This window comes from Rhincodon typus, chromosome 25, assembly GCF_021869965.1.
Source record: "Rhincodon typus isolate 14 chromosome 25, sRhiTyp1.1, whole genome shotgun sequence".
Classification (NCBI taxonomy): Eukaryota; Metazoa; Chordata; class Chondrichthyes; order Orectolobiformes; family Rhincodontidae; genus Rhincodon; species Rhincodon typus.
In genome coordinates, this window is record NC_063356.1 from 43,494,410 (window position 1) to 43,510,447 (window position 16,038).

The following is a 16,038-nucleotide window of genomic DNA, read 5'->3' on the forward strand; positions in this document are numbered from 1 at the left end:
TCCTGCAATGTAAACTGAATGTCCTCTGCCTTTAGTTTTATGTCTGCCAGATACACAGCTTTCATATATGTTAGCTTCTCTCTTGTCTCTACGATTCCAGGTCAAGGGACTCCAGGTCACATGACGGGTATTTTCTTATTACCCTCAAAAATTATAATTAAACCCATTACAGTTGACGTAATCTCAAATTTCCCTTTCAAAAAAACTTCCCAAAAATAATTTTAGATTCCAGTGGTTTTAATTAAATTATGAATCTTGCTCACTGCACTGCTTCAAAGCTGCTGATACACAAAATTTACCACAATCCCACAACCAACAGATCAGATCTAAGCTCTGTCACATGAAGTGATGGACAATTAACTCACTGGAGGAGATGACTTCACAAATATCCCCATCCTCAATGACGGAGGAGCCTAGACATCAGTGCAAAAGATGAGGCTGAAGCATCTGCAGCAACGTTCAGCCAGAAATGTCATGTGATCTCCCTCCAAAACTCCCCAACAGGACAGATGCCCAACTTTACAGATTTGATTGACTCCGCTCAAGAAGTGGCTAAAGTTGCTGGATAATGTAAAGGCTATGACAACACTCCAGTAATAGTACTGTTCAAATACAGCTACAATGCTAGAATCTACTCATGGGATGTGGAGGTCACCAACTTTTGTTGACCATTACCTATTGGCCCTCGAACAGTGTGGCTCATTCGGCCATTTCAGAGGACAGTTAAGCTTCGACCACGTTGCTATGGGCCTGGAGCAAATGGGTTTTTACATTAATGATAGATGTCATGGTCACCAGTACCGAGATTAGCTTTATAATGCAGATTTATTAACTAAATTTAAATTCCACAAGCTGCTGTGGTGGGTTTTAAATCAAAGTGCCCAAAGAATTAGCCTGGTCCCCCAGATTACTCCAGATCCAGTGACAAAACCCATATGCCACTGTCTCTCTCTGATCCTACCCATGAAACGCAGGATTAATCCAATCCAGTTACTGCCAGTCAACTGACCATCAGTAAAGCGATGGAAGGTGCTGCTGAACATGCTACCAAGCAATTACACAGCAATAACCTGCCATGTGACGCTCATTGTGGGTTCCATCAAGACCACTCAACTTCTGACCTCATTACAGCTTTGGTTCAAACATGGACAAAAAGGTCTGAACTCCAGGAGGTCAGAATGACCACCTTTGATAAGGCCACTTTGCCAAGTATAGCATCAAGAAGCCCCAGCAAAACTGGAGTCAGTGGAAACCAGAGGGAAAACAGTCTGATGGTAGCAGTCAGCACAAAGTGCAGTGTTCTCAGTACAGTCATTTTCATCTTCAACTGCTTCAACAATCATCCGCCCCAACATTAGGTCAGAAGTGGGGATGTTTGCCAATAATTGCACAATGGTCAGCACCATTCACAATTCCTCAGATACCAACAAAGTCCACGTCCAAATGCAGCAAGACCTGGACAACATCCAAGTTTGGGCTGATAAGTGGCAAATGACATTTATGCCACACAAACGCCAGACGATGACCATCTCTATCAACACAGAATGTAACCATCATCCTTTGACATTCAATGGTATTACTGTCACTGAAGCCCCCAATATCAATATCCTGGGAGTTATCAGTGACTAGAAACTGAAGAAGTGGACAGGCCAAACAAACACTGTGGCTGCAACCGCAAATTCTGAGGCGAGTAATTCACCTCCCAACTCCCCAAACTCATCCACAAAAGGCACAACTCAGGAGTGAGACAGAATACAACAACAACATCATGCACGACAAATCATCTCCCTTGATCAGCACCCTAGCTACCACCTTTAACATTTGCTCCTTCCACCACTGACACATAGCGGAGCAGTGCGTACCATCTATAACACTGCAATAACTCAACAAGGTTTCCCTGACAACACCTTCCCTATCTAGGACAATGGCAACAGATAAACACCTCCATCTGCAAGTTCCCCTAAAATAAGCCACTCCCCATTCTGAATTGGAAATTTAATCGCCATTCCTTCAGCATCACTGGGTCAAAATCCTGGAACTCCCTCCCTACGAGCATTGTGGGTTAAACTACATCACATGGGCTGCAGCAGTTCAAAGAAACTGCCCCATCACCAGCTTCTCAAAAGGCAACAGGGGACAGGTAATAAATGTTGGTCTAGGCAGTGACGCCAACATTTTTTTTGCGAGACAGAGTAAAAAACGCCAGATGTATAAATAACTTTTTTGATAGCCTACCACCAGTAAAAACACCCATGTGTGACCAAAGAACCAGTAGCAAGCAGAGCTCTCTGGGGGCAATGCCTCTGTGAACAAAAAGGTGAAGGGGAGGGTAGGGATCAAATCAAAATGGAATTGGAGGGAGAAATAAAGCACTCCACACCCCACGGTGCCCCCACTTCTCCTGAAGACATCGAGAGTATCGGCGGACACTCCATGCTCATTCTCCAGGGACACTCTGGCACAAACGTAGCCAAAGAAAAGGGGCAGGCAGTCGGCAATTATGGCCCTCTCCACTGCCTGGACCTGTCAATGGCCAGCTTGGCCAGGCCCAGGAGCAGAGCCACGAAGAGATCCCCTGACCTGCCCGCTCCCCTCTGCGCCAGGTGCCCAAAGATCAGGAGCGTGGGGCTGAAGTGCCACCAAAAACACAGAAGATAACTGAAAAGGGAGTGCAAGTGCCCACCCAATACATACACGCTCCATGGACCCCACAGCACCGCAAAACAAACAGTCGACGCCAACATTTTATGAAAGAATAGCTCATTATTCAACTATTGTTTTGCCAACAATTTTTGATCCTAATCCACCTGGGCAAGAATCCATGGATTGTGTTGTACATTCTATGTAAGATGGATGAAGAATGATGAGAACACACAGACACATGGAAATCAGAGAAAGAAGAAAGAGATTAAATCAGAGTGACAAAAAACAAATTACACAAACATGTGACAGACCGAACATAATGGAAAGGCAGCAAGATTTGTGGGATAGAAGAGAGACTTTTGACCTAAACTCTTGTCAGTCTAACAGGAAGGGAAGTGTTTAACAGTCTCCATTACTGTTTGGTTTTGTTTTGCTTCCTATTTGGGGCAGACCAGTTATCCCTTTCCTCAGCTTTTGCTTTTTGTCAGTTTGTATTAGTCTGACTATGTTTTTGAAAAACATTTACTGTCATCACACAAAAGAAAACAGATGAAATGATAAGGAACAATCCGTGCTTCAGATGGCATCACACTTGAAGCAATTCCAGACTGTGTTGCCTGGTTACAGCCGAGCAGCTATAAATCGGTACTCCTCCATGTTGAACAGCACTTGGAGGAAGCACTGAGGATGGCAAAGACACAAAATGTACTCTGGGTGGGGGATTTCAATGTCCACCACCAAGAGTGGCTCGGCAGCAGTACTACTGATTGAGCTGTTCAGTGACTAAAGGACATAGCTGCTAGACTGGGTCTGTGGCAGGTGGTGAGGGAACCAACAAGTGGGAATAAGATACTTGACCTCATCCTTACCAATCTGCCAGCTGCATTTACATCCATCCATGATAATATCAGTAAGAGTGACCATTGTATAGTCCTTGCGGAGACAAAGTCCCACCTTCACATTGAGAATACCCTCCTTTGTGTTGCATGGCACTATCACCGTGCTGAATGGGACATACTTCGGACGGGTCCAGCAACTCAACATTGGGTATCCATGAGGCACTGTGGGCCACCAACAGCAGAATTGTACTCCAGCACAATCTGTAACCTCATGGGCTGGCATATCACCCACTCAACCATTACCATCAAGCCAGGGGATCAACCCTGGTTCAATGGAGAGTGCAGGAGGGTGTGCCAGGAGCAGCACCAGGCATACCTGAAAGTGGGGTGCCAACCTGGTGAAACCACCAAACAGGACTACTTGCATGCCAAACATTAAAAGCAGCGAAAGCAGCAGGTGACAGGCAGAGCTAAGTGATCCCACAACAAATGGATCAGATTTAAGCTCTGCAGTCCTGCCACATCCAGTCGGGAATGGTGGTGGGCAATTAAAAAACGCACTGGAGGAGGAGGCTCCACAAACATCCCCATCCTCAATGATGGAAGAGCCCAGCACATCAGTGCAAAAGATAAGGCTGAAGCATTCGCAGCAATCTTCAGCCAGAGGTGCTGAGTGGATGATCCATCCTGGCCTCCTACAGTGACCCCCAACATTACGGATATCAGTGTCCAGCCAATTCAAATCACTCCACGTGATATGAAGAAATGGTTGGAAACACTGGATACTGCAAAGGCCATGGGCCCCGACAACATTCCAGCAATAGTACTGAAGACTTGTGCTCCACAACTTCCTACTCCCATAGCCAAGCTGTTCCAATACAGTTACAACACTGACATCCTCCTGAAAATGTGGAAAATTGCCCAGGTATGTCCTGTACACAAAAAGCAGGACAAATCTGACCTGGTCAATTACTGCCTCATCAGTCTATTCTCGATCATCAGTAAAGTGATGGAAGGTGTCAGTAACAGTGCTATCAAGCAGCACGTGTTCAGCAATAATCTGCTCAGTGACGCCCAGTTTGGGTTCCATCAGGGCCACTCAGTTCCTGACCTCATTACAGCCTTGGTTCAAACATGGACAAAAGAGCTGAAGGTGAGGTGAGGTGAGAGTGACAGCCCTTGACGTGAAGGCTGCATTTGACTGAGTGTGGAGTCAAGGAGCTCTAGCAAAACTGGAATCAACAGGTATCGGGGACAGACTCTCCGCTGGTTGGAGTAATACCTGGCACATAGGAAGATGGTTGTGGTTGTTGGACGTCAATCATCTCAGCAGGAGTTCCTCAGGGCCTAGGCCCAACCATCTTCAACTATTTCATCAATGACCTTCCCTCCATCAGACAGTCAGATGCACAATATTCCACCCATTCATGACTCCTCAGATACTGAGGAGTCCATGTTCAAGTGCAATAAGATCTGGACAATATCCAGGCTTGGGCTGACAACTGACAAGTAACATTCATGCCACACAAATGCCAGGCTATGACCATCACCAATAAAGAGACAATCTAACCACACCTTCACATTCAATGATGTTACCATCACTGAATTTCCCCACTATCAAAGTCCTGAGGGCTTACCATTGACCATAAATGCAACTGGACTTGCCACATAAACCATTGGCTACAAGAGCAGGTCAGAGGCCAGGAATACTGTGGCAAGTAATTCACCTCCTGACTCCCCACCATCTACAAGGCACAAGGCAGGAGTTTGATGGAATACTCCCCACTTGCCTGGATGGGTGCAGCTCCGAAACACTCAAGAAGCTTGACACCATCCAGGATAAAGCAGCCCGCTTGACTGGCACTACATCCACAAGCATCCACTCCCTCGACCACCAATGCTCAGTAGCAGCAGTGTGTACTATCTATAAGATGCACTGCAGAAATTCACCAAAGATCCTCAGACAGCAGCTTCCAAACCCACGACCACTTCCATCTAGAAGGAAAAGGGCAGCAGTTACATGGGAACACCACCACCACCTGCAAGATCCCCCCGGGCACTCACCATTCTAACTAGGAAATACGTCGTTGTTCCTTCACTGTCAAAATCCTGGAACTCCCTCTCTAATAGTCTTGTCTGCAGATGGACTACAGCAGTTCAAGAAGGCACTACCTTCTCAAGGGCAACTAGGGAGGGCAATAAATGCTGGGCAGCCAGCAACGCCCACATCCAACAAATGAATAAAAATCCTCAAGGTTTTAAATGAATGGCCTTTTGCTGCTCCACTATCTCTTCCTCACAGATGTTGCATCCATTATGGAGAGGCCCAAGACTTCATCCAAACATACAGAAAAACACAAGTTCAGATTGCAGCTGTCCAGTCCCAATTCAAATCCTCCACAATCAACCAAGGATTATTCAGGAGAAACTGGGCCTGTTGCATTTACTAAAGTCAAATCCTTCGGCAGCAATGATTCAAACAGTTCCATTGCCACTGGAAAACTATTGCCTGAAATCTAATCAAATGCTCTGATTATTTCATTGGGCAACCTTATTTACTGGTGTTTTCTGCTGTCAGTTGATACAGGAACATCCAAGCAACAGCAACAAATATGCTTTACTAGCTAAATATGTTTTAGAATATGCTTTAAAAATTTAAAAAAAGTAACATCTCCAGACACTCTAAACAGGAATATTATTAATTAAGATTACACATCAAGTTGCTTAACATATCAGACCAAACCTTTGGTGAAAAATAGTGAAAAGTATCTCAAAGGCAGAAAACAAGTTAGAAAGACAGAGAGGTTAGGGAGGAATTCCAGAGCTTGAGGCCCATGAAAGCACGGCCAGCAATGGTGGAATGACTATAAAATCCAAATTGTTCAAAAGGCTAGTATTGCAGGAGTGCATATACCGGTGGATTGTAGTAGGAAGGAGGCCCAGCATTTCAACGTTTGAAAGCATTGATGACACTTTTTTTAAAACTGATATTTGTTTGAACAGGAGCTAATATAGTTTAGTGAGCTCGACTTGGTGTGAATTATGATGTGGACAGCAATGTCTAGAAGTGCTATATTTTATCTGGATGCAGGTACAGAATAACCTCAGCCATAAAAAGCTCAAATGCCGGGCTCTATAGCAGTTCCAGAAGGTTAAATGTCTGGGATGTGACCATGTAACTGAATGGCCGCTTCTGTATCACCTTCCTTAGGGTGGCATGGGGGCTCAGTGGTTAGTGCTACTATCTCACAGCGCCAGGGACTGGGTTCGATTCCAGCCTTAGGTGACTGTGTGCAGTTTGCGTGTTCTCCCTGTATCACAGTGCAAAGATGCAAAGGTTAGGTGGATTGGCCATGCTAAATAGTGTAGTGTACCAGGATGTACAGGCTAAGTGGATTGACCATGGGAAATGCAGGTTTGAGGACTAGGTCTGGGTGGGATGCTCTTTGTAGAGTTGGTGCAGACTCAACAGGCTGAATGGCTTCTGTCGGTACTGTAGGGATTCTACTCTATGAGGCAAAGTATTGTCTGGGGAATGCTGCAATAAGACAGGGGAGACACTGGAAACTCTCAGCAATTAAACAGACTTCATGTTTCAGGTCAATGACCTTTGGCGAGATGCTCACTGACATGGGACGGTCAGATAGACAGGTCCAGTGTCTGTAGTGTGAACAACAGGGAGCATGAGTGAACAAGATAAAACAAAAAGAACTGAAGATCTGAAGCAAAATCAGAAATTGCTGGAGAAACTCCAGCTTGACTCGAAACGTTCACTCTGTTTTCTCTCCCTACAGGTTCTGCCGGACCTGCTGAATTTCTCCAGCACTTTCTGTTTGTGTGAGTGTGGGCAGCCTAGGACTGGCCCGCTCACACAAAGCACAACGTTATTTCTAATTCTAGGGCTGCAGCACGACGTTGGTTTCACTAACCTGATGTAAGGCACCAATGGGTCAACATGCCGGAGCAGGGCAGCTGTAATGAAGGAGAAGATGAAGGCAGCCGCTGACCAGACGACCAGGGCAGCTGGAAAGAAGCTCATTCCCTGCTGGAACCACCACATGTCTGCTCGCCCTCAGGGGAAAGACCTGTCACCTAGTTTCCAATTCTCCAGTCACAGTCTGTAAGGATAAACAGACAGACAGCCAGGCTGTCAGACCATCTAGTCAAAACAGCAACATAACACAGTGGGAACCAGCTCCTTCTGTAGCAGCTTACTGTAGGCACAACACCAGTTTCACTTCCTCGTCCTTCCCTCCCACACACACCCACAGGAAACAGATCTTCATCCTTCCAACGCTTTAACCCTATCAACAGCTTCACACTGAAACCAGCAGCATGTCTCTCATCACACCCGGTCCCATGACTCTCCATCAGCCAAAGTAAACTGGCTGTGAAGAGATGTGGAGCAGCCTGGGCACCCCCTCAGCAGAAATGCAAACAAAGACTAAAAACAGAAGTTGCTGGAAAAAAATTCAGCAGGTCTGGCAGCATCTGTGAAGAAAAATAAATCAGATTTAATGTTTCGAGTCCGGTGTCCCTTCCTCAGAATTGACGCTGGCTGGGAAAATGTCAGTTCATATGCAGAAGGTAGGGAGGGGGAGGGGTTAGGGAGTAAACGATAGGATAGAGCCCAAAGACAGAGAAGAGCAGTTGGACAGACAAAAGGAGTTAACAATCTGGCTAGAAGTGTGAATAGTTGTTAATGGGGACTGTTAGTGATTAACAACAGGGGATGTGTAATGGCAGGCTATGTGATAACAAGGCCTGGTGTTTGGGGTAGGGGGCTAGGACATGGGAGAGTTTAGGCCCTAAAATTATTGTACTCGATATGGAGTCCAGAGGGCTGCAGGGTCCCCAAGCAGAAAGTGAGGTGGTTGTTCTTCCAGCTTGTGCCGAGCTTCGCTGGAACACCGCAGCAAACCTAAGCAGCTCACAATGTGGTCTCACCTGCAATGGGGAAACAAAGAGTAGTCTGGGTGACTGCTTCCAGCTGCCTGCCACTCTAACGCACCACCCTGTTCCCTGGACAACATCTCTGTCTCTGGTTTGCTGTAGTGTTCCAGTGAAGCTTCTACACTATCCACAACTCCCCCGATCTTTATGTCGTCTGCAAACTTACTAACCCACCCATCTACATTTTCATCCAAGTCAGTCATATAAATCACAAACAGCATTGGTCCCAGTATGGGTCACCATTAGTCACTGACCTCCAGCCTGAAAAATACCCCTTCCACCACTTCCCTCTGCTTTCTATGGGCAAGCCAATTCTGAATCCAAATGGTCAAGTTACCATGGATCCCATGCATCTTAATCTTCTGGACAAGCCTACCAGGAGGAACTTTGTCGAAAGCCTTACTGAAATCCATGTAAACAACATGCAGTGCTCTACCCTCATTGATCACCTTTGTCACTTCCTCAAAAATCAAAATTAGTAAGACACGACTGCACAAAGCCACGCTGACTGCCCCTAATTAGGCCTCACGTGCACACTCTCGACCTTTCTCTCCAACAGCATTACAACACACTGGCTTAGGGCTGCACCACTCCGCAGTTCCACCTCACCTTCCAGCTCATTCGTCATGCTAACAAGAAACATTTTCTTTTCCGTTCAGGCATTAAGGCCCACAAGATGCAACAACTCAAAACTACCCATGGTCCTCTAGAACCTTCTCCTCCACCCCTTCCCTTTGACTCCATCCCCTCCCCCATACCCCCCACCTCCTGTCGGGTATTCACCATCCCTCCTAAACTTCCGCTCTCCGATGCTGAATGCTCCGTACTCAGCAAAGGCCTCAGCTTTATTCCTCTGCATCCCCACCTTAACGAATTTCAGGCATGACATGACGTCAAACTCTTCTTCCGCTGTCTTAGCCTCCGTGCTCATTTCTTTGGACAAGAGTCCTCATCCCGTCCCACAGACCCCTTCGCCCAACTCCAACACTCTCCCTCCACCTGGACCCCTCCCTCCGGCCTTTTACCTGCACTTGATCTGTTCATTGAGAACTGTCGACGTGACATTAGTCACCTCAATTTCGCTGCCCCCTCACCAAATTCAACCTATCTTCCTCCGAACCGACTGCACTCCGTGCACTCAGATCCAACCCTGACTTTGTTATTAAGCCTGCCGATAAGGGTGGTGCTGTTCTAGCCTGGTGTACTGACCTCTACCTTGCAGAGGCGGAGCGCCAACTCTCAGATACCTCCTCCTACCTTCCCCTGGACCCCACCATGGCACATCAGGCCATTGTATCCACTACGGTAACTGATCTCATTTCATCCGGTGATCTCCCCCGCCTCCGCTTCCAAACTGATAGCACACCCCTCCCAACCCCGCACAGCTCGTTTCTACCTCCTGCCAAAAATTCACAAACAGGACTGTCCAGGCAGACCCATTGTTTCAGCCTGCTCGTGCCCCACAGAACTCATCTCTTCCTACCTCGACTCAGTCTTCTCCCCCCTGGTCCAATCCCTACCCACATACATCCATGATTCATCTGACGCCTTACGCCAGTTTCAAAACTTCCAGTTTACCGGCTCCAGCCACCTCCTCTTTGTGCAATCCCTTTACATGTCCATTCCCAACCAGGAGGTTCTTGGGGCTCTCCGCTTCTTCCTGGAGCAAAGACCTGAACCATCCCCACCCACCACCACCCTCCTCCACTTGGCCGAGCTTGTCCTGACCCTCAACAACTTCTCTTTTAACTCCTCTCATTTTCTTCAGGTAAGAGAGGTTGCCATGGGTACTTGGACGGGCCCCAGTTATGCCTGTCTCTTCATGGGGTACGTGGAACATTCCTTGTTCCAGTCCTATTTCGGCCCCCACCCACAACTCTTTCTCCAATACATCGATGATATCATCGGTGCTGCTTCCCTCTTTCATCTAGAATTGGAAAACTTCATCAATTTCGCCTCCAATTTCCACCCTGCCCTCACTTTCATCTGGTCAATCTCTGACTCCTCCCTTCCCTTCCTCGACATTTCTGTTGCCATTTCTGGGGATAGGCTAACCACTAATATCCATTACAAACCCACTGACTCCCACAGCTACCTGGACAATACATCCTCACACCCCACTTCCTGGAAAGACACCATCCCATTCTCTCAGTTCCTCCAGCTCCAGTGCATATGTTCAGATGGGGCCAACTTCGACAAGGGAGCCTCTGAAATGTCCACCTTCTTCCTCAACCGAGGATTCCCCAGCTCCGTTGTCGACAGGGCCCTCAACCAGGTCCAACCTATCTCCCACACTTCTGCCCTCACCCCCTCTCTTCCCTCCCGCAACAGCGATAGGGTTCGCCTTATCCTCATCTACCATCACACCAGCATCCACATCCAGAAAATCATCAGACACCATTTCTGCCACCTACAGCGAGATGCCACCACCAGACACATATTCCCCTCCCTTCTCTTGTCCACCTTCCACAGAGACCGTTCCATCCGGGATATCCTGGTCCACACTTCCTTCACTCCTAACACTTCCCCACAGCCCTACGGCACCTTCCCCTGTAACCGGCAAAGGTGCAATACCTGCCCATTTACTTCCTCCCTTCCCAGTATTCAAGGGCCCAAACATACCTTCCAGTTGAAGCAACACTTCACCTGCACTTCCCACAATCTAGTCTACTGCATTTGCTGCTCACAATGTGGTGTCCTCTACATTGGGGAAACGAAGTGTAGACTTGGCGACCACTTCGCAGAACATCTAAATTCTGCTCGCAAAAAAGACCCTGAACTACCTGTTGCCTGCCACTCTAACGCACCACCCTCCTCCCCAGCCAACATCTCAGTCTCTGGCTTGCTGCAGTGCTCCAGTGAAGCCCAACGCAAGCTGGAGGAACAACACCTCATTTTCCACTTGGGGACCCTACAGCCCTCCAGACTCAATACCGGGTTCAATAATTTTAGGGCCTAAACTCTCCCATGTCCTAGCCCCCTACCCCACATACCAGGCCATGTTACCACATAGCCTGCCATTTCACACCCTCTGTTGTTAGTCACTAACAGTCCCCATTAACTACTTTCCAGTAGTTATCAAGTCTTTCCAGCAACTTTGTTTTTATTCTTAATTAGGCTGTGCCTTTCTAAATGTGTGTAAATCCTATCCCTAAGAATCTTCTCCAATAGCTACCCAACCACTGATGTGAGACTCACTGGTCTATAAGTTCCTGGATTATCCCTATTTCCCTTCTTGAACACAGAAACATTAGCTACTCGCCAGTCCTCCGGCATCTCTCCAGTGGCTAGTGAGGATACAAAGATCTTGGTCAGGGCTCCAGCAATTTCCTCTCTTGCCTCTGTCAATAACCTAGGGTAGATACCCTAGGGACCTGGGGACTTATCCACCTTAATGCTCAAGAGATCCAACACCACTTATTTCTTGACCTCAAAATGCCCTCATTTATTAGCATGCTATACGCAAATTTCACTATCCTCCATATCCTTCTCCTGGGTGAATATGGATGCAAAGTACTCATTTAGGTTCTCATCCACATCTCTGCCTCCAAGCACGTTCCCTCCTTTATCCTTGAGCACTTCTACCTTCTCCCTAGTTATCCTCTTGTTTTTAAATGTATGCCTTAGGATTCTCTTTAACCCTACTTGCCAAGGATAGTTCATGGCCCCTTCTTGCTCTCCTAATTCCCTGCTCAAGTTCATTCCTGCTTTCTTTATATTCCTCATGTGCCCTATCCGATTTCAGCTTCCTAAACCTTGCAAATGCAAATAGAATATACTCAGACTGAAATAAAAGTCCCTTCCATTTCTTCAAAGCTATCGCCTTTATGCCAGGCAAGAGATTATCAACACAAAACATTAAATCAATTTCACACCTTAATACAGATGGAACCCTGGGGAACACCAGGTTTTGTTCATTCCTGGGAATTTGGGCATCTGGTTAGACCAGAATTTGTTGACTATCCCTAATCGCCCTTGAGAAGGTGGTGGTAAGTTGCTGCCTTGAACCGCTGCAATGTGATAGTTTGACCCACAATGCTGTATAGAAGGGAATTCCAGGACTTGGCACAGCGCGAGTGAAGGAATAGAAATATATTTCTAAGTCAGGCTGGTGAGTGGCTTGGAGAGCAACTAGCAGATGGTGCTCCCACGTGCCTGCAGCCTGTTTCCTTCTAGACAGAAGCGGTTGAGAGTTTGGAAGGTGCTGTCTAAGTAGCTTTGGTGAATTTCTGCAGTACATCTTGTAGATAATACACACTGTTACGGCTGAGTATCGGTGGTGGAGGGAGTGAACATTTCTGAACGTGGTACCAGTCACGCAGGCTGCTTTGTCCTAGACAGTGATGAGCTTCTGGAGTGTTGTCGGAGCTGCACACATCCAGGCAAGTATTCCACCACATTCCTGGCTGGTAGCTTGTAGACAGGCTTTGGGGAGGCAACTGGCGAATTACTCACCTCGGAATTCCTAGCCTCTAACTTGCTCTAATTGCCATAGTATTTAAATGGCCAGCCTATTTCAGTTTCCAATCAATGGTAACCCCCAGGATGTTTATCGTGGGGGGAGTCAGTGATGGTAATGCCAGAGACTGTAATCGGTTGGTGGTTAAGTTGGCTCTGATTGAAGCTGGTTATTGCCTGGCATTTGTGAGCCCTAATTTAACTTGCCACTTTTTATCCTGGGCCTGGATATTGACTAGGTTTTGTCGCATTTGGGCATTGACTGCTTCACGGTGGGTCAGTGGTTAGCACTGTTGCCTCACAGCACCAGGGACCTGGGTTCGACTCCACCCTCAGGCGACTGTCTGTGTGGAGTTTGCACATTCTCCTCGCGTCTGTGTGCATTTCCTACAGGTGCTCCGGTTTCTTCCCACAGTCCAAAGATGTGTAGGTTAAATGGATTGGCCATGCTATATTGCCCATTGTGTCCAGGGATGTGTAGGTTACATGGATTAGCCATGGCAAATGCAGGGTTACAAGGATAGGGTAGGGGTCTAGGTCTGGGTGAACGATGAACACAGCAAGCCAGGCAGCATCAGAGGAGCAGGGAAGTTGAAGTTTCGGGTCTGGACCCTTCTTCAGGCCTGCTGTGTTCATCCAGCTCCACACCTTGTTGTCTCAGACTCCAGCATCGGCAGTTCCTACTATCTCTAAGTCTGGATGAGATGGTCTTCGCACATTCAGTGTGAACTCAAAGGGCTGAATGGCCTGCTTCCACACTGTCGGGATTCTGTGATTCTTCAGAAATGTCAAATTAGCAGTTAACATTGTCTCTGTTACCTCTCCTGCTTTTTAAACGTCTTGTCTCAAGCAGTATGTTTCTCTGACTTTGTCCTCCTTTGCATTATCATCTAACTCAGGAATAAAACAGTTAGGTGGTTGTTCTTTACTGGTGCAGATTTGATGAGCTGAAGGACTTTATCCTGTGCTGTAGACCTCTATGACTCTGAGACAGCTCACCCCCACCGTCAAGGGCAACCAGGAATGGGCAATAAATGCTGGCCCATCCAAAGACACCCATAAACCATGAATGAACAAACAAAATATAAACAAATGGGAATGGCCTGCTAGAAATAGCAGGACAGTTTTGAACTTGAAGAAAAATCAAGTATTGTGCATTTTTAGCTGCGCAAGGCAAAATTGCTTTTTGAAGCAGTGATGGGCACATTTTGATCCGAAGTGGCACCAAAAATCCTTGAGTTAAGGAAACTCTGCCTGACAACAGCCCATGGATTTGTCGAGCTGCAGTTTATTTCAAATCTGCAAGTACAGAGCAGTCAGAGAATAGTCATTCTCTCGGCCTTCTTCTGGCACGGGAGCAAAGACAGAATTAACAGAAAGGGAATAAAAGAACGAACTCTAACAAAAGACCTAGGTTTGTCAGATCAACTATTGAAGTGAAGAACAACCAACACTTTATCGACAATAGCATGTCATCGTTTATATCATCAAAAGGAATCACGAGATAATTTTACCCATACTTGTAATCTGCACTTCTGATCTTCAAAATTTTTATTCCTTGTCGATATATTTTTCCACCCATAATATCTGGGTAAATCCACCTGTCATTTATATGGCTTAGACATTAGTGATTATATGCGTATTTAGGATTTTTAAAAGGGGTATAGGTTAAGTTGCATAATAGTAAATTAATAATCCTTTCTTTCCTCTGTTGATAAAGTTGTGTGTTTACAATAACTAGTTATTTTCTGTTAACGCTGAAACCTGGTGTGAACTGCTTTTCTATAGGACCCATAGAATCCCTGCAGCGTGGAAACAGGCCACACGGACTCTCTGAAGAGCATCCCACCCAGACTCACCCTACTATCCTTGTAACCTCACATTTTCCACGGCTGATCCACCTAACCTTCACATCTCTGGACACTATGGGATAATTTACTACGGCCAACCCACCTAACCTGCACATCTTTGGACTGTGGGAAGGAACCGGAGTAGCCAGAGGAAACCCATGCAGACACGGAGAGGACGTGTAAACCCCATACGGACAGCTTCCAGAGGGTGGAATTGAACCCGGGTCCCTGGTGCAGTGAGGGAGCAGCGCTAACCACTGAGTCACCATGCTGCCCCTTTTATACTCAGTAGTAGTCACTCAGGTAAACACGTCACCTTGGTGGTCTCATTGGGATTTTATACCTTTTGTGACTGCTGGTAGAACACTGGGACACAATTAACAGTTAAGATGTGACTGTAGCTGTTGACAGGAGCCTTTATATTGCTTGCGGCAATGGCCTCCACCGTTTATTTCTTAACGTTCATCAATTCAGATAGATCCTTTTAGTTTGAACTTTTTATCATCTTCCCTGACTTTACTGTATTTGCTGACTCTCTATTACCATAAACACTGTCTCTCATGCTGTAGCTCTTCCTATCTTCACCCAAGTTGCTACATTGCTGTATGACTTCAATGTTTTGCCTCTCCTGAACCACCACCACCATCACCGGAGGCTTTCAGTTTACAGCTCCCGCAGTCCTGGGTATTGATGTTTGTGCAACATGAGTTGAAACCTCTTTCTCCCACTGCACTCCATACGTTGGATTTCACTGACTGGATGTCAATCTGCGCACAGCTAAGGCAATAATCCAGGAGCCAGAGGCTCTCACAATGATGTCAAAAGATCCAATGGCACTCTCAAAGATCAATGGTGTTCCTCCTAGTTCCCTGAATAATACATGCCTGACATCAATAACTGTTCATTTATCTCACCTCTGTTTGTGGGATCCTGCTGTGTTTCCTACATTACAACAGTGACTACACTTCAAAACATGTCATTGACTGGAAAGCCTTTTGGAATCTCCTGCATCAGGAATTCCTTTCTTGGAGTCTCTCACTGTGTCCCCATGGTGCAGTGACCGTGCCCTGAGACTGTTACATCACCTCACTTGATTGAAGGTTTTGTCAATGCAAAGATCATTGCCACAGCTCACACAAAGCTGTAATGCTGCAATTCATCCTCAATTTCAGTCAAATTTATTTTGTACAAAGCAAGTGTACAACAGCAGTTTTACAGTGTGGACTCCAAAGGCAATTGGCACACATTTTAGGTTTTTTTGGACCTGCCCAACAGATTATGTCTGATGACGCTCC

At 46.5% G+C, this 16,038-nt stretch overlaps 1 protein-coding gene across 3 annotated transcripts in view; it reads right to left on the reverse strand.

The window, feature by feature from the left end:
* The window catches only part of dram2b (DNA-damage regulated autophagy modulator 2b), a 79,558-nt gene that overhangs the window by 45,925 nt on the left and 17,595 nt on the right, over nucleotides 1–16,038 (reverse strand). For 2 of the 3 annotated variants that reach the window (XM_048612052.1, XM_048612051.1), the window contains exon 2: nucleotides 7,412–7,600. The exons of the other annotated variant lie outside the window; for it this stretch is intronic. In XM_048612052.1, coding sequence (XP_048468009.1) covers nucleotides 7,412–7,542 — 131 coding nt within the window. In that variant the 5' untranslated portion in view covers nucleotides 7,543–7,600. The remainder of the gene's footprint in view (nucleotides 1–7,411; nucleotides 7,601–16,038) is intronic. 3 annotated transcript variants of the gene reach the window in all.